The following is a 20307-nucleotide window of genomic DNA, read 5'->3' as shown; positions in this document are numbered from 1 at the left end:
GTTTTTTCATTTATAAAAATAGTCATTGAGAGTGATCTCCCGTATGGAATTCTCTAGGCGGTGAAAACCAATAAAGCGTGTGTTGCAGACTGAGAGGTAAACAAAAGCACGTGTGTCACTGTGTGTTTTTTATCTGATATGTAATAAAAGAAAAGCAGCGATGGATTTGTTTACATTGTGCCGAGGGGGCAGTCAGTCAACAAGTCGTCATTTAGAATAAGTACATGTATGCTGGGAAGTGCAAAGAATTATGCTGAAAGTGGTGATAGCTAGGTAGAATGAATTAGAACGATTCTATAGGTATTGTGAAGGAGGCATCATTAAAAGTGAATAATAAATCCATGCAAAAATGTTTAATGACAGCTCCTTTCAAATAAAGTAAATTATAGTATAGAAACAAACAGTCAGTCTCTTGATCATTATAAATAATAATTAGATGTAAAGGGAAGTAACCCAAAATCAAAGAACAGTGCTGGTATTTCTGTGTTTTGTTTCTATATTTGCAATTTCAGCCAAAGTATATGTTTGTCATCGGAAATGAAGATTCAACAATGTATTTTATGTATAAACTTTATGAAATAAATGGGTTTTAGAAAAAACTTATGGTTAAAAATAATATAAGACCATTTTTTCAACATTTTACATAGGAAATGCATTGAGAATTATAAAAACATTGATTTGACAAAATCTTTAAAGGAATGCTGGCTTGATGGGTAAAAAGGACCTGAAATGAACATGTTTCGTACCATTAAACCTGTTCAAAAGTTCTTGAAAAATTTTATACAAAATCCAGAAACGTTGCCAATAAAAAAACCCATTATCATTAGAAAAGTATACTTGCGAATGAATTATGAATCTAATGATATCAATTATCAAAGATAATAAGTGATTATTATTATTAATATTATTGCTATCGAAAGATATGCATCTAAAATCAAATTCTTTGTGCAATTAATAAATAAAAAGCTAAATAAGACAAATTCAAAATACAATATATATCGCTTCAAGTATTAGTTAATGTCTTAGAGTATCCTTTGTAGTAAGAATAGTGCATTTTATGAATAATTCGATGGTTTTTAGTTTCACGAGGATTTGTGAGTGAAGTTAGCAAACATTACTTAGTCAAGACGTATTGCAAGACGTATTGCATGTAAGACTATATTTGCTGCTTGAAAAAAAACCACGATTAGTACTTCTAAAGAATTGATGAAAAAGTTTCTCAGCTTCCACCGAAGAAGGTAAGCTTTAGCTTAGATGTCAAGGGTCAATTCATCCTATAGATATTTATTAAAATCAACTTATGTAAGATATTTTGGTGGAAAGAATGAAATATATGGAGATGTCAAAAGTCCATAAATCAATACATAATTGGATTGGAGCAGAGCAAACACAGACCTAAAAATATCAGAGGTTGGATCAGGTACTATGGAGGAGTAAGCATCCCCTGTCGATCGGTCACACCCATGTCAGAATCAGATGACAATTTCAAATGATCCTTGTCATGATTGGAAATAACTGAAAAATCCGTCGACAATTCGTATATAATGGCTTAAGAATTCATATGAGAAACGTCAATCAGCATATGACTTAGTGATAAAATGTATTTTCTGACAGGGTCATTGTATCGACCATAGAACAATTACTTAAAACGAGACTGCTGATATTCTTGTCTCAGCAATTTGTATGTCAGTAATATACCTCGTTTTCGAAATTGTTCATACGTAGAGCATGCTCTTGTGTATCGAATCAACCTAGAGATATAAACCACGTATGCAGGTGATGAAGGTTCATTGCTGCATAAATAAGGGAATTTGACGATTGAAAAGTTGGTCATGACGTTTATCATGAAGCTTCTTAGAGTATCTTTTTCAATATTTGAAACAGATGTGTCAGACTCTTTGGTATCTTTCATTTCAAGCTCACCGGGATATATCGGATCGACAATGAAAAGATGACCATTGTTAATTGCTAAATGTCGAGTTAAAGGCAACAGCAAGTGTTTTCATCATTTCACGTATAATACTTTGGACAAATTCTGCTTCATATGAATATGTAAATAAGTCTGCTAATAACGAGTGAGATTATTTGTGTAATTAGCATATATACATGTATATATAGATAGAACTGATGGTCTACTGATATTTTTAAAGGTTTTTAATGATTTGAATAGTTGTGCTTTATTGATGGGAAATAGAGCACCCATTATTGATTTGTGTCTTTTTTAAGCGCGGACGTCTAACTTGATGATTGCCAATTGTAAGTACAAAAACTTTGTCTCATTTCTTTTATCAGCTAGTTAGCGCGTAATTCTTTCTTGTAGTAATACAATCTGAATGTAGTAAAATATCTCAAAGTAATATTGCCTAATGATATAAAACAAAACCCGTAGACGCAATATCAAATTTATAATAACAATAACTTCCTTAAATTTAGCAAATAACATGCGTAGTTGATTTATCGATCGATACAAATGGACAAAAGGTAGACTGGTTGACACCATATACATGTAATATTATTTACATCAAAAAATCTTTTAAGTTGTTGAAACTGTTAAAAGTTTGGCTCAAATACTCCTTAATGCATAAACTTTATCGTCGATAATTCAATTCTTTATTGGCATTAAGGCACTTCATACAATAATACATTGTTAGGCATACATACCGGGGCATACATTGATACATTACAAAATATTTTAACTGTAGCAAGCTTGTTTCTAACATTAAAACAGTCTCTGAAATGTAGACAATTGTGTATACTCACCTATATGTCAGTTTTTTGGGAGTTAAAGTTTAGTCCAAAAGTCGATGTCCGACTTATAGGCGAGTCATAAAAGACTGGTATTTTTCTGGACGGCAGAACGTGGTACATGTATTCCATAAATATTTTCAACAGTTATCGATGAACAAAGTCTGGATTTATTAAAATTTAATCATGTTTGTATTCTAAGACTAAAAATTAATTACAAGAATTTATTTAGCACTTTTATTTAATAATTTTATTTTTTAATCTTAAGAGGGCATTTTTTTTTCTCAATGAATCAAAGTTAAAAATCGACCCTCGTTTCCAAAAATATTAATTGAAATCAGGTTTAAAATATCAGAGGATTCATTTGAAATTATCATCTGATTCTGGCAAAAAGTTGTACCGACTTATAAGCGGGTCAATGGCAAATCCCTTCAAAATATCCTCAAAAAAATACAACCGACTTATAGGCGAGTATACACGGTAACAAACAAGATAAGATATTAAGATCTAGTAGTCTTGAATACTTGTGAACTTATTTTTCATTTGATAAAATATAAAGATAATTTTTTAGTAAGTGGGAGACACAAATATGGTTGTATTTCCAGTTTCTAAATATCATGGCTGTATTAGAAGATATTTTGAGAACATACGCAACACACTTTACCTACTGATAACTTTTGAAGATATTCTTCGTAATTTAAGATTATAGTGCCATCAAATGATCAGGGTCTCTGAAAGATATCAATTGATGAAAATTCTTGTATAATTCAAAGAAAAATATACCAAAAATACTAACATTTATTCTAGATGTTTAGTATATCCAAAAGTGTTTAAGAAGAAGGGTACAACAGCATATCTAGACATTAAAATGTAGCACTCGATTTCTTTTAGTATTGGAACTCTTCAACTCCATCTTAAACAATATCATGTATTCCTCTACACCATCCTAATTGGTGCCAAGCAAAAAAAGACTTTATTTTTGTTCAAAACTTTGATTTAAGACGTTTTGGATTCTTCTCCATATAGTCTGTGTACTAATCTTTGCACTCGCTCTCTCTTAAAAATGTTTGCATATGTCTTTTTCAGTCATCACAAAATATGCAGGAACCACCAACTCCAATGGAAACAAGGACCCTTCCAGGGAAAGTATGTACACTTCATGTACGCGAGTAAATAAAAAATGGGAATTGAATATATACACATTTTCATTTCTTACTAACACCAAAAATTTTTTTTAAAGACACGTAATTTTTAATTTTAGTAAAGTTTATCAAAAGCATGTTAAAAATCAGTATTTGTTCTCTGTCATCGAGTATTATGACTGTATTGACTCAATTCATTTTAATGAAAAAAAAAATACAAGTGGAAAACCAAAAGTTAAAGTTGACCTGATATTCATTTGAAAATTTGTGAACAAAGAGTTACCGAGAGCGTAGAGTCTTACTTTTTCTTAAATGCAAAAAGATAAATTAGGCTTTGCCGCATTCTTTTTTTCAGATTTTTAATGATCCTATATGGGGTCCAATAAAGATGAATCCTGTCTGTGTCAAGATTATCGACACTCCTGAGTTTCAAAGACTAAGATTTATAAAACAACTTGGAGGCTGTTCATTTGTTTATCCTGGAGCATGCCATACACGTTTTGAACACTCCATTGGGTATATATCTCTCTCTGTCTATCTCTCTCCCTATCTCTATCAAATATTCAATATGTAACAGCTGGGTTTATTCCTCTATCACTTGCGATATAAAATCCATATCCTACAAAAAAAAATTGAAATTGTGTTTAAATCCTAGTACTATTTTCTTTTACAACTATCAGCTGTAAAAAAGAGACACTTCTAATCTGTTTCAGGATGTATTATGTACTCCATTTTTAATCAAAACTTATCTTACAGAACATGTTATTTAGCTGGACTTCTTGTGCGAACTCTCAAGGCTAACATGTCTACAGATCCAGAATATAAAAATATTAATGAAGATATATCTATAGATGAAAAAGATATCCTGTGTGTAGAGATTGCTGGGCTTTGCCATGATTTAGGTACATGTAGGAATCGGTAAATCCTCCAACTGTCAGAAAAAACTTGACATTTAATTTGTATTCTTTATTAATTATTCCTTATTCTTTCTCCATTTTTCAAATCCGACATTCTTTCACAGAAACATAACTTTCCACCTCTAATTCATTCTTGTATAACGAAACTTTGATGATGAATTTGTCAATATTTTAAGTGTGGCTGGGCCTACTAATTATTCAGATCTTATTTCTCACTGGTTAACTAAATGATTCAATCATTACCACTGGTAGTATTTATTAATTTGATTTAAACATATGCAGAATGTATGTTTCAAAGTGCATTCTGACAATTTTTGAACCAGCTTAAAAAGTTTGTTTCTCTTTTTCTTAAAATTCTAGAAAATCGCAATTATCCGTCCAAAAATAATGAAATACTATAAACTAATGTAAATACGTATCTGCTCAGCATTCACCCATGTATATGTAATGTAATTATGTCTTCTAATTACTTGAAGAAAGAGGTTGTCCGATCCATTTTGAGCTGAAAATGCATCCTAATACATGCATTATTATTAATGTGAATATTGAATTTTAATGTAAGCCATATTTGTTCGATTGATGAAGAATTCGACTTTAAAAAAAGACGTTCGATTCTTAAAAATATATGAAACTGTTTTTCCTTACATTAAATTGATATATTTCGAAACAAAAGTTTTATTATGCAAATTATTACAATTAAGGTTTATAGCTTTTTATGAAGAGACTTACTTTTACAATCGACGACTGACTTTTACATTTAAAACAGAGACAAATTCCAATTACGAAAATTTAAAAGTCAGCTGTCAAATGTAAAAGTCTCTTCATAAAACTCCATCAAGACATATAGGCACACTTTCTTTGTAGGTCATGGGGCATTCTCACACTTGTTTGACCTGATGTTTATTCCTAGGATTAATAGAAAATCAAAGTGGAAGGTCAGTGTCTTTTTGAAAAAGTATATATATGCGTGTTATGTTTCTCAACCTAAAGCGTGTTGAATTATTTATACTTTCTACCACTGAATGTTTTATTACAGCATGAGGAGGCTTCCATTCAGATGCTAGATAGGATCTTCGACCAAAACATGCATGATCTTCAAGAATGCGCAGAAATATATGGACTTGACCTACAGAAAAATTCTAAACATAGACAATTTATTAAGGATTTAATAAAAGGGGTACATATTAACATATTTAATATAAGATAATGTATATTTAATATTTTTAGGTCACCTGAGTAATCTAGGTTATCTAATGCTATCTCTTTTCGTCCATCGTCGTCAGTCGTACGTCGTACGTCGGTCGTAAACTTTTGAACATTTTCAGCTTCTTCTCTGGAACCACTGAACCAATTTCAACCAAATTTGTTATAAAGCATTTATGGATAAAGGGGAACAAAAATTGTGAATTTCATGGTCTCTCCCCCCACCTGGGGCCTGAGGGATGGGGCCAAAACCACTAAAATTAATGCAATCTTTCAAAATCTTCTTCTTTACTCCTGGACATCAAGCAGTCAAATTGTTTGCATGATTGTTATCAGCATTGAGTCTTCAATCAAAATTGTGAAATTCATGGCCCTGGGGTCAGGGGCTCTAGTGCTAGGGCGGGGCTAATTGATTATATAGTGAAAATGTATTATTAGCTCACCTGAGGCGAAGGCTCAAGTGAGCTTTTCTGATCAAAATTTGTCCGTTGTCTGTCGTCGTTGTTGTCGTTGTCGTTGTTGTCGTAAACTTTTCACATTTTCATCTTCTTCTCAAGAACCACTGGGCCAATTTCAACCAAACTTGGTACAAAGTATTCTTGGGTGAAGGGGATTTAAGTTTGTTCAAATGAAGGGCCACGCCCTTTTCCAAGGGGAGATAATCATGAATTTGTTAAAAATTAATGGCATTTTTAAAAAATCTTCTTCTCAAGAACCACTGGGCCAGGAAAGATGAAACTCGTGTGGAATCATCCTCAGGTAGTGTAGATTCAAGTTTGTTCAAATCATGACCCCCGGGGCTAGGGTGGGGCCAAAATGGCCGACCCTAGTTTTACATAGGAATATACAGGAAAAATCTTTAAAAATCTTCTTCTCCAGAACCACTGGGCCAGGAAAGATGAAACTCATGTGGAATCATCCTCAGGTAGTGTAGATTCAAGTTTGTTCAAATCATGACCCCCGGGGCAAGGGTGGGGCCAAAATGGCCGACCCAAGTTTTACATAGGAATATATAGGAAAAATCTTTAAAAATCTTCTTCTCCAGAACCACTGGGCCAGGAAAGATGAAACTCATGTGAAATCATCCTCAGGTAGTGTAGATTCAAGTTTGTTCAAATCATGACCCCCGGGGCAAAGGTGGAGCCAAAATGGCCGACCCTAGTTCTACATAGGAATATATAGGAAACATCTTTAAAAATCTTCTTCTCCAGAACCACTGGGCCAGGAAAGATGAAACTCATGTGGAATCATCCTCAGGTAGTGTAGATTCAAGTTTGTTCAAATCATGACCCACGGGGCAATAGTGGGGCCAAAATGGCCGACCCTAGTTTTACATAGGAATATATAGGAAAAATCTTTAAAAATCTTCTTCTCCAGAACCACTGGGCCAGGAAAGATGAAACTCATGTGGAATCATCCTCAGGTAGTGTAGATTCAAGTTTGTTCAAATCATGACCCCCGGGGCAAGGGTGGGGCCAAAATGGCCGACCCTAGTTTTACATAGGAATATATAGGAAAAATCTTTAAAAATCTTCTTCTCCAGAACCACTGGGCCAGGAAAGATGAAACTCATGTGGAATCATCCTCAGGTAGTGTAGATTCAAGTTTGTTCAAATCATGACCCCCGGGGCAAGGGTGGGGCCAAAATGGCCGACCCAAGTTTTACATAGGAATATATAGGAAAAATCTTTAAAAATCTTCTTTTCCAGAACCACTGGGCCAGGAAAGATGAAGCTCACGTGGAATCATCCTCAGGTAGTGTAGATTCAAGTTTGTTCAAATCATGACCCCCGGGGCAAGGGTGGAGCCAAAATGGCCGACCCTAGTTTTACATAGGAATATATAGGAAAAATCTTTAAAAATCTTCTTCTCCAGAACCACTGGGCCAGGAAAGATGAAACTCATGTGAAATCATTCTCAGGTAGTGTAGATTCAGGTTTGTTCAAATCATGACCCCCAGGGCAAGGGTGGGGCCAAAATGGCCGACCCAAGTTTTACATAGGAATATATAGGAAAAATCTTTAAAAATCTTCTTCTCAAGAACCACTGGGCCAGGAAAGATGAAACTCATGTGGAATCATCCTCAGGTAGTGTAGATTCAAGTTTGTTCAAATCATGACCCCCGGGGCTAGGGTGGGGCCAAAATGGCCGACCCAAGTTTTACAAAGGGATATATAGGGAAACCTTTTAAAATCTTCTTTTCAAGTACTTCAAAGCTATGATTAGTGATATTTATATGGAATCATCCTCAGGTAGTGTAGATTCTAGTTTGTTCAAATGATGAATGCCTGGAGGGGGGGGGGGAGTAAATTCAACCCCGATGTGCTCAGGTGAGCGCTGTGGCCCCTGGGCCTCTTGTTTCTTTGAAAATCTTCTCCTCTGCTCTTCTCTGCTCTTGGGCATTAAATAAACTAAACAAGTACATAGTTATAATGTATAAGACTGCCTCTTCCCAATTTGTGAATTTCTGGGTCAGGGGTTCTGGTGTTCGGGTGGGGCTCTATTGATTATATCGTGAAAATGCATTATTTCTTTGAAAATCTTCTTCTCTGCTCCTTGGTATCAAATAAACTAACTAAGTACATAGTTATGATGAGCAAGAGTAATTCTTTGAAAATTGTGAATTTTATGGCCCCAGGGTCAGGGGTTCTGGTGTTAGGTGGGGTTGTATTGATTATATAGTGAAAATGCATTAATTCTTCGAGAATCTTCTTCTCTGATCCTGGGTATCAAATAAACTAAGTAAGTACATAGTTATGGTGAGCAAGAGTGCCTCTTCCAAAATAGTGAATTTTATGGCCCTTGGGTCAGGGGTTCTGGTGTTAGTGCGGGCTCTAATGATAATATAGTAAAAATACATTAATTCTTTTTAAATCTTCTAAGCTCCTGGGTTTTATATAAACTAGCTTAGTATATAGTTATAATGCCTCTTCCAAAATTTTATTTTATGGCCCCTGTGTCACGGGATTTGCCATTTGGTTTATAGGGTTTTTGGGCTCTTTTGATTATATAGTGAAAATACATTAATTCTCTGAAAATTGTTTCCTTTGCACCTGGGTATTATGCTAATGATCCAAGTATATATAGTTATGATGAGCAAGTCAGTGCCACTTCCAAACCGATTAATTTCATGCCCCTTGGGTCAGGGGTAGGGGGGGGGGTTGTTACATATTCTGAAAATAAATTAATGCTTTGAAATCTGCTCTTTGGTATTAATCTACCATTTATGATGAAATAAAATTTATGAAAAAATTTCCAAAATTTTGAAATATGTGGCCCCATGGTCAGTGGTTCCTTTGCGATGGGTTGCACAACGGTTTTAATTAAAGTGGAAATGCATTTGCTCTTTGTTATTCTGATCTACCTCTGGGTATCAAGTAAATAGAGTAAGCATTCTTAGTTTATGATTAAGATAAGCAATGGTGCCTCTTTTAAAATTGTGAATTTCATGGCCTCTGGTTTAAAACATGAACCAAATTCAATTAATGGAAAGTTGTTACATGATACTCAGGTGACCTATAAGGCCCGTGGGCCTCTTGTTCTATATCTCACTCTCGTTTTCAGTAGTAACCTCTCTCTCTCTCTTCCTCTCTCTCTCTCTCTCTTCCCTCTTAAATTCTTTCTCCCCTTTCTCTCTCTCTTCCCTTCTCCCATCTCTCTTTTTTCTTTTCTCTCTCCCCTCCCCTCTCTCTCCCTTACTTTCTCTCTTCCTTTCTCTTACTCAATTTCTTTCTTTCTCTCCATCTCTCTTCCTTTCTCTCTCCATCTATCTCTTTTATTTCTCTCCCTCTATCTCATGTATTTTCATACATGCACAATATTTTAGAAAGAAGATAAAAAATTAGGGATTCAAATTGTATGTAACTGCCGTTGAATTAGACGGCCACCAAAGCATTTTTCAGTGTAATTTTTTTTTAATTACATATTTATGCTTCTAATTATTTCTTTTTGTAGAGGTGTTTTTAAAAAGTTTATTTTATTAATCAATTATAATGAAACTTTTTTTTCAGAAGAAGGACAGAAAGCAAAAAGATGCTAAAAAGGACTTTCTTTACGAGGTAATTAAAAAAAAAAACAATTCTTTTACTGCAGTTTATTAATTTTTTGGAAAATATGATAGAATTTTAAATTTCAGATTGTGGCTAATGAAGAGAATAAAATTGACGTGGATAAATGGGATTACTTTTCTAGAGATTGTCATATGCTGGGTCTGAAGCATGACTTTCAGATCATGCGAAGCATAATGCTGGCTCGTGTCATCAAGTACAAGCGGGGACACCGCATTTCGTTTCCCAAAAAGGCAGGTCTTTTATGAAAGCATATGATTTTACCAGAGTATTTGAAAATTTTCTATTTCTAATCAAAGTATCAATTGACTGTATAAAAATGTTATATTCACCAGAATCATGAACAACCTTTGAGATCACGACTGGGATCATATGATTTTTTTAAAGTGATATGATTAATACGATTTGAGAAAAAAAATATATTACAAACATATCGGTTTATCTTTCAGGAATACATGAATATTTTCGATATGTACCACACACGCTATACCCTTCATCGCCGGGCTTACCAGCATCCGGTCAACAAAGCCGTTGAACTAATGTTAGTTGTGTATGAGTGTAATTGCTGGAGGTGTACTTTGAATACAATAAAAAAGCAACACCATATTGAATTAAAATATTGTCAGTCATTGCTAGGTCATTGCCACCATTTGTTTATTTTATACTTGCCATATTTTTTTTTTATCAGCGATTGCCCAATCATTTTCAGTGCTGCATTTATTTTTTTCTTCAAACAAAAAAATCAATTACTGCTATCATTTTTTGAATGCATTTTTTTTTAAAACAACACCCATGAAAGTGTTAATATGAAACATGTATTTGAATTGCTGAAAGATTTTGATAAAGACTTTTCCGTTTTATTCTTCCTAATGAAAAAAGACAATGTAAGTACTTAAAAAAGAAATGTTGAATTGTTTGTAGACTTCTAATTTTTTTGACACAGGATTACAGATGCGCTGGTTTTGGCTAATGACAAGCTGACGTACAGTTATAGGTATGTTTGTTGTACATATTAGGTTTGTTTGTTGTACATATCTTCGAAAAAATAATAAAGTACGTGTGATACATATGCTGTTTTACATTGATATCTTTTTATATTATAGAGAGGGAACTAAACAGAAAAAAATGCCACTTTCAGACACCATTAAAAACATGGAAGCATATAGTCTCGTCACAGATGACGTCATTGATCGTATCCGTTTTGAGAATTTCAAAGCTAAAAAATTCCAGGAGGCTAAAACGATAATTAATAGAATTTTCAGACGTGATTTGTATAAATGTGTCGTAGAGAGAAGAGTTACAAAGGTAGAGGACGAGGTTTGTCATTAATGTTTCTTTGATAAGAAATAATACAAATTATTTTCTTTTTGACCCAATTGACAGCACAATTGATATGAAAAGTTTGAAATTATAACTGGTAAAAGAGTATTTTCTAATATTCAATCCGATTAATTCATTGGTTTAATGATAGGAATTTGATTGAATAAACAAGACATTGAAGACATGCTCAAGTCCTCATGTTTTTGTGCTATTAATGTCAAACATAGATGCTTGATAACAATAAACTAGAGAGCAGGGGGACAATACAAAAATCAACAAATTTAAAAATAAAAACATACATATTTGACCATGTGTAAGGACTGCATTGCTGATTAAATTCATTGTTCCAACTGCATGACTGAATTTGTTCCTATTTGCGTTACTGTAAATGTTGCTAAGGTTATTAAGGTCTTCCGCTCAGACGGAAGACCTTCTACCGATTCTGATGGTTAAGATTATTCCCTATTATTCTTTTTTTTGTTTTTTTTTTTCCTAGATGCCAACTTTGAGACCTCATAACTTGCTCATTTCTTAACGAATTTTGCTCAAATTTTCAGAGTTTTTAAACGTTACAAAACTCAATTAGAATGTTTTCAAAAATCTCAAAAATTCCCTTCCGCTTTTGAGTTATTTCCCTTTAAATGAAATATGGCTGGAGCAGAAATCCTACTGAATTCAAATACTAGAAGAATTGAAGTTGTGCACATCGCTTTTTCTTTTTCGATTTCTGCCCTCAAAATGGTGCTAGATAGGGGTCAAAAATGAGAATGCCTAAAAGCGCAAAAATTTACATATATTTCCTAATGTATCTTTTAAACTAAAAATAATTTGTTAAGACATGTTGAACAAGTATTGTGCATAATTTTAAGATCTATCATTTTACATCATTAAAAAGGGGCTGGCCCCTCAAATTAGGGATCTAGGGACCTTGAAAGACCTTGAAAGTTTTTGCTCTATAACTCAAAAACGGTAAATATTTCGATATGGTTATCGATATGAAATGGGTTCTTTAACATCTTATTGATCTCATGAAAACGTTATTTTGTTCGAGTCATGTGTTATTAAATGAGCAGAAAACTTTATAATCCATGTACAGGTAAATGATTTTATACGGCAAGTGAAGAAGAATTCTATGTGCGTATGCGTATAACACGTATATAACTGAAATAAACTGGACAAGAATAATATTCCTATAGCTAAATTGAATGTTTAACTTTGTTTAAATAAGTTTTTAACGTATTCTCGAGCTGGATGTCATACAGATTATTCAGAGACAACTTTCTCCTTGTGTTTAGTTTAAAGAACAAGACGGGAGAGAGGAAAAATACTTTTTAAGTATTAATATTCAATGTAACATTATTTATTTAAAATAAATTCAAGCTTAAGATAATTCATTGTCATTCAATTCATGCATCGTGAAAGTTTTGTGTGTACAGTGTGCGTGTTGTGTGTGTACAGTTATCACATGGTTTTGAAACCCGTTTATCGATCGCGCAGTGAACTGTATACATTCGTGAGGTCAACATTAACGCTCTTTGATTTTTACTAGAGTCCTAGATTTAAGATCAAGAAAATATGTCATTTGCGCTAATCGTAAGAATATACACAAATATAAAGGTTTTCTTGAACATAAATATAAAGGTTTTCTTGAACATGATTTAAAAGTGTTGAATGTCGGATTCTATTCTTTGACGAATAAATAAAAGGTGCTGCGTTTACGCGCGCTTTTCTCATCTGCTGAGGTATCTATGGACGAGTTCATCGGTTACACTGAAGGGTGACACAGGGTGACCTATCGATAACTCTGCCAATTTTGATAGTGATTTAAATTGCACATGTACATAAATTAATGTTAAATTCTACCCTTGTGAAGAACGTTATAGTCTCGTTATTTGAAAAATTGGGGATATCAATACTGCCACTTGTTTTTGATTTATACGGATGATTCTACTTTTGGAAAGGTACACATGTAGTACGAGGATTTTTTAGGCCCCGTACCCCCCTCCACTTTGAAGTAATTGCAATCGTTACATGTATACGGGCCTATATCAAGTTATTCTAATTGCTTTATATCATAAAAACTTGCGATGCTGTTTAAATTAGCAAATACAAATAAACATGGCAAATGCGCACAGTAAATTGTAAGTGGAAGTGACATTATTTTCCAATTCTCATGAAAATCGAAAATTAAATGAAGCAACTTTGAGTTTTGCATGAATTGATACATAACTTATAATTGTATTGTACCGAATGTATTTCTTTTATTTCCTCGAATAAAAAGAATATCACTATGACACTATTTTACGGGTACATGATTGTAACTAAGTAAATGCTGTTTTACACGGAGGAGCCCCCAAAATATATACATTCCGAGCTTTCAGAATACGAGAGAAAAAAATGAATAATTAGAATTTTTTTTTAACAAATGCAAAATTGTTTCTGAGAAAGCCATGTAGTTGCAAACAAATATTTCAAGCAATTCTTTCGTGTTTATTGGACTAAAAGAGATTAGTAAATTTCCTCTCATCGCGATACGTAACCCCCTTCCCTCAAATGATACAATGTTTTCCTTCAGAGCCGAGAATGTCAATTGGTTAGTTTGTTCAGGTACGTACAGGTCAGGACTGGTGTTGAAATCCATGATAAATTCATAACCTATTATAATGTTAACAAATAGTCATATGCGACATTTTTTTATTCGCAGCTCGTCAAATAAATGAAAAAAAAAAAGATTAGTATGCGTCACTAAACTTTCCTATATATAAACGTTTTAATTTCTAAAACTTGTGCCGATTAGCTCACACACCGACACACACACAAACGTTTTGGTAGCTCGGAATAGTCCATGCAGAGTAAAACTATATATATTTTCTTGATGGCGGAATGTCCAGTACATGTTAGCCTGGTCCCCTGTCTCATCCTTGCCAAGGCCTAGCGACGCGGAGAATCAATCTCCTATGCAGAGTTGTCGTTCGTTCTCTCTCAGACAGTATGAGCCGATGGTAGAGAGTGGCGGAGAATACGAAGGGAACCAGGCTAAGTACATCTAATGTTCACGTCCGGGATAGTCCACGGCGGATCTAAAAACTTCCTTAGATAAATACTGAGTGACAAATTCCTTTTTACTATTTAAACTCAAATTGATATTAGGTAAATAATTTAAGCATATGTCAAAAATAAGCATTAAAAATAATTCTTTTCATAAAATTAAATTCTGTTTAAACAATATAAATCACTAGCTGCGCAAAGACAGACTTAAAAAAAATCATAGGTGGAATCAGGCGAATTTAATCCTTTTATGACACAACCTACCCCGTAACTAGACAGTTGTGTATGATGTATATGTTCTCATCGAAATGACCGGTCTCCGCGTCTTGAACCTCCAACGTACATGTATTGCATGCACTTGAATAATATGTATTAATAAGTCTTTAAGGAAATCTCATGTAGGAAACCTGATTTATATTCTAATATTTTCCATTATTTTTTATTATTCGTTCTTCTTAATTTATCATGTTCAAATTACATGTATTTATTTTTTAGGGACGTTAAACCTTATTCGTCAGCCAGTCTGTCCATCTGTCACGAGAACTTTAAACTTGATAATAACTATTGAATGAGTTGAAATAGGACTTGTGTCATCTTTGTTTGTGACATCTGATTTTCAAATATACTGTGATTTATGACCCTGTGACCTTGATCTTGGAGCTTGACCCACTTAAAAAAAATAACATTACTTTAAATTGACCATAACTTTTGAAAGCTTCCATTTTATAAAAATGTATTAACTGTAACAACACCTTTCAAAATTCATTGATTTTTTACCCTTTGACCTTGAAGTTTGACCTGCTTTTGAAAAACATTAACAATACTCATACCTTTTGAATGAGAAGAGATAGGGCTTTTATTTTATCCCTGTGTATTACCTAAGACAACTCTGACTTTTGACAACTTGACCTTGAGGCTTGATCATAACTTTTTAATGAGGAGAGATAGGGCTTTCATATTACACAAACATCACATGTACGTAACCTGTGATAAAATCATTTCAAATACTAGTATATCATGAACTTTGGCCCTGAAGTTTAACCGGCTTTTCCAAAATTTAACCATTGCTTATAAAATTGACCATAACTTTTTACACATGTATATTAGCTGTTACAAGACCTATAAAAAAGGTATGGCTTAAATCATGCAGAGTGTGTTATGGCCTTGATTCAAGGTCATTTAGGATAAGATATTTTGGCTGGATGCATTGTTTGAAAAAAACATGTGTGGTTTTGTCAATACGGTAGCAAACAAATGGAATATGCTCATCACCAGCGTGTGTCATGGTGTGACCCAAGGTCATTTTGACAAGGTCAAGGTCGCAAACATCCTTAACTATCCTTTTTAAATAGTAAAACATAATAAGATGTTATCTACCCTTAAAAGATTGCTTTAACATTAGAACGTGGCATGACCTTGACTCAAGGCCATTTCTCTGTCCGTAGCCCCGACGGAAGACCTACTCGTTGCTTTGCAACGAGCTCGGCTCTAGTTAATGATACATATTGTGAATGGCATTTCACAATGAAATTATGTGGATCTGAAGACCCAAATAACAAAATGATATATATGTACATATTACCTTTTTATCCAGTTGTAAATTGTAAATTTTGATTACAGTCGAACACACTTAACCCTCTCGGCTTCTCATTTACACGAAAGTTAAGTGAAAGTGAAACAGTATTATAGCATATTAATTAGATATGGAATTTCATATTCCTTTTCAGAAGTGTAGAGAAAGCAGAGTCTATAAAGATAGAATTAAGAAATGGGACATCCACATTGAGGTAAAGTAAATGTTTTTCGTTTACGATGTGAAAGAAAAACCTTTTTCGATTTCTCTGTCATAGATGCTATTGTACAATGTATTCTTCCAATTTTCTCTTCTTAGTTAATGGCTAGTTTCCTAATACCTCGTATAAATATTTTTTTAAAAATCAGTACATTGTCTAAACAAAAGATTTCTAATTTTATTAGCCAGTTGTATTCAGTTACGGGGCTGAAACGGAAAACCCTATGGACAAAGTTCTCTTTGATATCGGCGGTATCGAAGTAGACCCAACTGAAGAGGTATTAAACTAGGAAATTTGAATTTTAACAAATACCCTATCCATTATATAAATTTCTTTGCATCAATATATATATAAATGTGTGTGTCTCATGTTGTGTATCATGTTTCATATTGTTTTTCAATTCCAGAAAAAGTGTGTGTATTTTTTGTTACAATTTATCCTGACACACGATAATTCGTAAATATAATTAATATGTGTTTTTTTCTTCATTTAGAAATCTGCCATGCTCCCTAGAGTCTTTGAGGAAACTTACTTACGTATGTACTGGAAAAAATCCTCTGTAAAAGGGAATGAATTCAAAGACGCAGAAAACTGGTTTAAAAATCTAAAAGGTGGGCCTTCAATTAAAAATAAAGGAAAAATACAGATAAAAAATACTTAGTATCATGAGGTACGAAACCTGTGAGTATGATATATTCAACAAGAAAAGTTGTTATTTCCACTTGATATAGTCTCGTAAAATTTTTATCACTTCAATATGGACAAAACAACTGAGATTTACCTACTGTATATTTTTAAAAAATGATTTATAGGTGAAATAAATATAAACTAACATATATTTGTCTTATTTGAGATCATTTCATTTTCACTTTAGATCATTTTAATTTTAGGTTTATTACAGGTAAATACTCTTTATTGGACTAATTTTTAGGAAAATAATTTTAATTTTAATTGAGTTTTTTTTTATTCTTCATCAAAATTATGTTTGGTGTTTTTGCATGGTTTTTTGCTAGGTTTTTATTATTTTTTTTTTTAACAATTAAAAAAATGGTATATTATTAACAAAAACTCATTTCTGTCTGTTAAATAGACTTCGAATTGGCTGGAAAGCGATATCATCTCCATCGCAATCCAAAGCAAAAGAAAGTACGACGACTTGGTGTCAAGAACAAAGGAACTAGGAATACAACGCGCCCTCGACAAAGGAGGAAAACTAACTCAGTGTAGTTTGGTTTTTTGTGCAACACTTCACATGTCTTTGATTGTCTTGAGTAGGACAAGACATTTTTAGTAGGTCAAGAATATTTAAGAAAAAATTTGACTGTAGGAAAATAACCGATAAAATTACTTCATAATGTTTTTAAAAGGACCTTGCAGCTCTCAGGGTCTCATGAAATATGTGATAAGATATTAGAAAAGAAGAGTGTTTGTGAAAAATTTAATGCTATTTTTGTCGTTGAATTTTTAATTTTTATTGGCCTTTTCAGTTCAGATTTTTCAGTTACCTTTTAAACAGCTGTTCAGACAGCCCCGTAATGAAAATAGTGTGCAATTTACGGTGGATGATTTTCTGCGCACGGTTGGTGAGAATTTTTCCATTTTCCAGCATTGGTCAATCAATTACATTCCTTTCACAATCTGCAAAAAATTCTTTACCCAGTCTGTATATTTTATTTACCGCCCGACCCTTCATACTTGTCTCTACAGACTTGTATGAAGGATTGAGAGGTAAATAAATCAAGTTGCTGAAACAAATACATCAGTAGTCTCCTTTAAAGTCATCATTTTGTAAGTTCTATGGTCGATAATATGACCTTTTCAGCAAATACAATTTTTCATTGAGTTAAATGCTGACTGACGATTTTCATACTAATTGTTAGACCATTATTTACACACTGAATTGACGACGGATTTTCCTTATATTTCTCGATCATGACAAGGGGCACATGATGTGAGCGGTCGACAGGGGATGCTCACTTTTCCATGGCACCTGATCCCACCTCTGATCTTTGGAGGTCGTGTTTGTTCTGCTCCTATTTTGTATTGTTATGCGCCCGGATCGAAAGATCCGAGGCGTATATTGTTTTTGTCCTGTCTGTCTGTTTGTCTGCAAACTTTAACCTTCGCCATAATTTTTGAATCATGAATGATAGAGACTTCATATTTGGCATGCCTATTCCACTAATAAAGCTCTTTCAAATGACACCAAGGTCAATGACCTTGTGACCTTGACTGTGACCTATATGCTAAAAATAGAGGTTTTTTTTACAAACTTTAAATTTTGCCATAACTTTTGAACCATAAAAGATAAAAACTTCATATTTGGTATACATACAACACTTATTAAGCTTTTTTAAAAGACACCATGGTCAATGACCTTGTGACCTTGACTATGGCCTATACGCTAAATATAGCTTTTTTGACGGCAAACTTTAACCTTTGCCATAACTTTTGAACGAAGAAAGATAGAGACTTAATATTTGGCATGCATACTCCACAAAACAAGCCCTTTCACATGACATCAAGGTTAATGACCTTGTGACCTTGACTGTGTCTTATATGCTAAAAATAGCTTTTTTGAACCTTCACCATAACTTTTGAGCCATGAAAGATAGAGACTTCATATTTGATATGCATACTTCACTAATCAAGATCTTTCAAATGACACCAAGATCAATGACCTTGTGATCTTCACTGTGACCTTTATGCTAAGTATATGTTTTTTTAAATTTGTTGCCGCCGGGCGCATATTGTTTCACAAACACATCTTGTTTAGTGAACTTTTGATCTTTAATACTGTTTGTTATCTCTATATATTTTACCAATAAACTTACTAGTTTTGATTTTTGTCGGATGACATGAAATTCAAAACAATTCTTTATAGATGACTTTAAAGGGTTGAGAAATACTAGTATATAAAATACTGAAGTTTGTTTAAAAATATGTCTAGAACTAGGGAGAGAAGGGTAGTTGATGGTCCAAAGCTGGAAAGTAGTTCTTACCAATCATGAGCAGAAAACCCTGCGCCGTAAATTGCACATTATTTTACAGGATCTGTAGCATTATGGTCAAAGACTATAATGTAAAACCATATCACTACAGTTCTGAAGCTTGCAAGTTTCAACTGACTTAAATTTATCACATGAATTGAATTTAACACATTTTTTATGTATGCATTTTTTGGTGGTTTTTTTTTAATACCAGAACAATTCACTAATTTTTGACAAATAAATAATTTTTTCATGGTGTCAGGGTGAATTTTGTACATTTAATATGTTCGTTGTTTGACTGTCTCTGGAGATTTATGCCTTTCTTTACATTTATATTGCAAATGATCTATCCTAAATTACTTTATAAGACCTCCGAGGGTCATGATTTGAACTATCCGAGGATGTATCAACATAAATATGACTTTGTTGATTTCCTATATGTACCAGCATGTATGTAAGTCTTCATCGTTTTTTTTTATTATACATAAGTGTACATTTAAGACCGGTTATCCCCCCATCTCTTTTTAAAAATTTTATGCCGAAAAGTTGTTTTATGAAAAAAGAGAAAGAAAAACAAACAAAAACTGAAACAAAGTAGAACTGGCAACTAAAACAAATATTTAGTACATTTTATTTGAGTTTAACAATTAAAGTACTGTGTCCAAGTACCTTTAAGGAAGGTCCATACTTTTACGGATCCGGTTTTAATTTTACACACCAATAAAAAATTCCGATTATCACTTGTCTTTTGAAATAAAATCTTTTAGGATCACCGAAAATAATTTAGCAAGTATAAATTTGTTTATTATCGTACCATTGTGCATACAAAGCATTTATTATACATTATTTATGGAAATTTACATTTGCACTTTGTCCATAAGATCTATGTGTCATTTAGCACATACACAAAAATCTTGATTGCCTTTATGGACCTAAAGCTTTTAATTTTTTTTTTCAATAAACTAACTTGAAATATATATTTATTGAGTTTAAGCCTATATTATCTTTTCAAATTTTACTTTCTTTAAAATTTTGCAAAGAATGATTGAAAAAATGATACTCGAAAGAATGGGGTATATGTG

At 33.1% G+C, this 20307-nt stretch overlaps 3 protein-coding genes across 3 annotated transcripts; all 3 read left to right on the top strand.

Annotated features, from left to right (window-relative positions):
- The first annotated feature begins 3843 nt into the window (after positions 1 to 3843).
- LOC134280958 (deoxynucleoside triphosphate triphosphohydrolase SAMHD1-like) lies at positions 3844 to 10322 on the top strand. Its single transcript, XM_062763405.1, has 7 exons — positions 3844 to 3891; positions 4243 to 4403; positions 4644 to 4789; positions 5669 to 5739; positions 5841 to 5981; positions 10018 to 10065; positions 10143 to 10322. The coding sequence occupies exons 1-7, from the start codon at positions 3844 to 3846 to the stop codon at positions 10320 to 10322; spliced, it is 795 nt and encodes a 264-aa protein (XP_062619389.1).
- Positions 10323 to 10517: 195 nt separating this feature from the next.
- Positions 10518 to 11622, top strand: LOC134280957 (deoxynucleoside triphosphate triphosphohydrolase SAMHD1-like). Its single transcript, XM_062763404.1, has 3 exons — positions 10518 to 10615; positions 11018 to 11068; positions 11178 to 11622. The coding sequence occupies exons 1-3, from the start codon at positions 10530 to 10532 to the stop codon at positions 11401 to 11403; spliced, it is 363 nt and encodes a 120-aa protein (XP_062619388.1). The 5' UTR covers positions 10518 to 10529; the 3' UTR covers positions 11404 to 11622.
- A 4493-nt stretch (positions 11623 to 16115) lies between these two features.
- LOC134280956 (uncharacterized) lies at positions 16116 to 17911 on the top strand. The gene is made up of 4 exons (XM_062763402.1): positions 16116 to 16229; positions 16420 to 16512; positions 16729 to 16846; positions 17326 to 17911. The coding sequence occupies exons 1-4, from the start codon at positions 16146 to 16148 to the stop codon at positions 17460 to 17462; spliced, it is 432 nt and encodes a 143-aa protein (XP_062619386.1). The 5' UTR covers positions 16116 to 16145; the 3' UTR covers positions 17463 to 17911.
- The last annotated feature ends 2396 nt before the right edge of the window (positions 17912 to 20307 follow it).

The sequence above is a fragment of the Saccostrea cucullata genome, unplaced genomic scaffold (genome assembly GCF_032062105.1).
Source record: "Saccostrea cucullata isolate Sc308-1 unplaced genomic scaffold, CSIRO_AGI_Scuc_v1 ctg5524, whole genome shotgun sequence".
NCBI lineage: Eukaryota > Metazoa > Mollusca > Bivalvia > Ostreida > Ostreidae > Saccostrea > Saccostrea cuccullata.
This window is presented reverse-complemented; position numbering and strand designations above follow the sequence as displayed.

Excerpts from the sequence above, each read along its gene's own strand:
- LOC134280956 (XM_062763402.1), top strand. The coding sequence starts at position 16,146 with ATGGAATTTCATATTCCTTTTCAGAAGTGTAGAGAAAGCAGAGTCTAT. Across the intron at positions 16,513-16,728 it reads AAGTAGACCCAACTGAAGAG|AAATCTGCCATGCTCCCTAG; the intron begins GTATTAAACTAG and ends TTCTTCATTTAG. Across the intron at positions 16,847-17,325 it reads CTGGTTTAAAAATCTAAAAG|ACTTCGAATTGGCTGGAAAG; the intron begins GTGGGCCTTCAA and ends TCTGTTAAATAG.
- LOC134280958 (XM_062763405.1), top strand. The coding sequence starts at position 3,844 with ATGCAGGAACCACCAACTCCAATGGAAACAAGGACCCTTCCAGGGAAA. Across the intron at positions 3,892-4,242 it reads CAAGGACCCTTCCAGGGAAA|ATTTTTAATGATCCTATATG; the intron begins GTATGTACACTT and ends TCTTTTTTTCAG. Across the intron at positions 5,982-10,017 it reads TTAAGGATTTAATAAAAGGG|AAGAAGGACAGAAAGCAAAA; the intron begins GTACATATTAAC and ends CTTTTTTTTCAG.
- LOC134280957 (XM_062763404.1), top strand. The coding sequence starts at position 10,530 with ATGAATATTTTCGATATGTACCACACACGCTATACCCTTCATCGCCGG. Across the intron at positions 10,616-11,017 it reads AACAAAGCCGTTGAACTAAT|GATTACAGATGCGCTGGTTT; the intron begins GTTAGTTGTGTA and ends TTTTTGACACAG. Across the intron at positions 11,069-11,177 it reads AAGCTGACGTACAGTTATAG|AGAGGGAACTAAACAGAAAA; the intron begins GTATGTTTGTTG and ends TTTATATTATAG.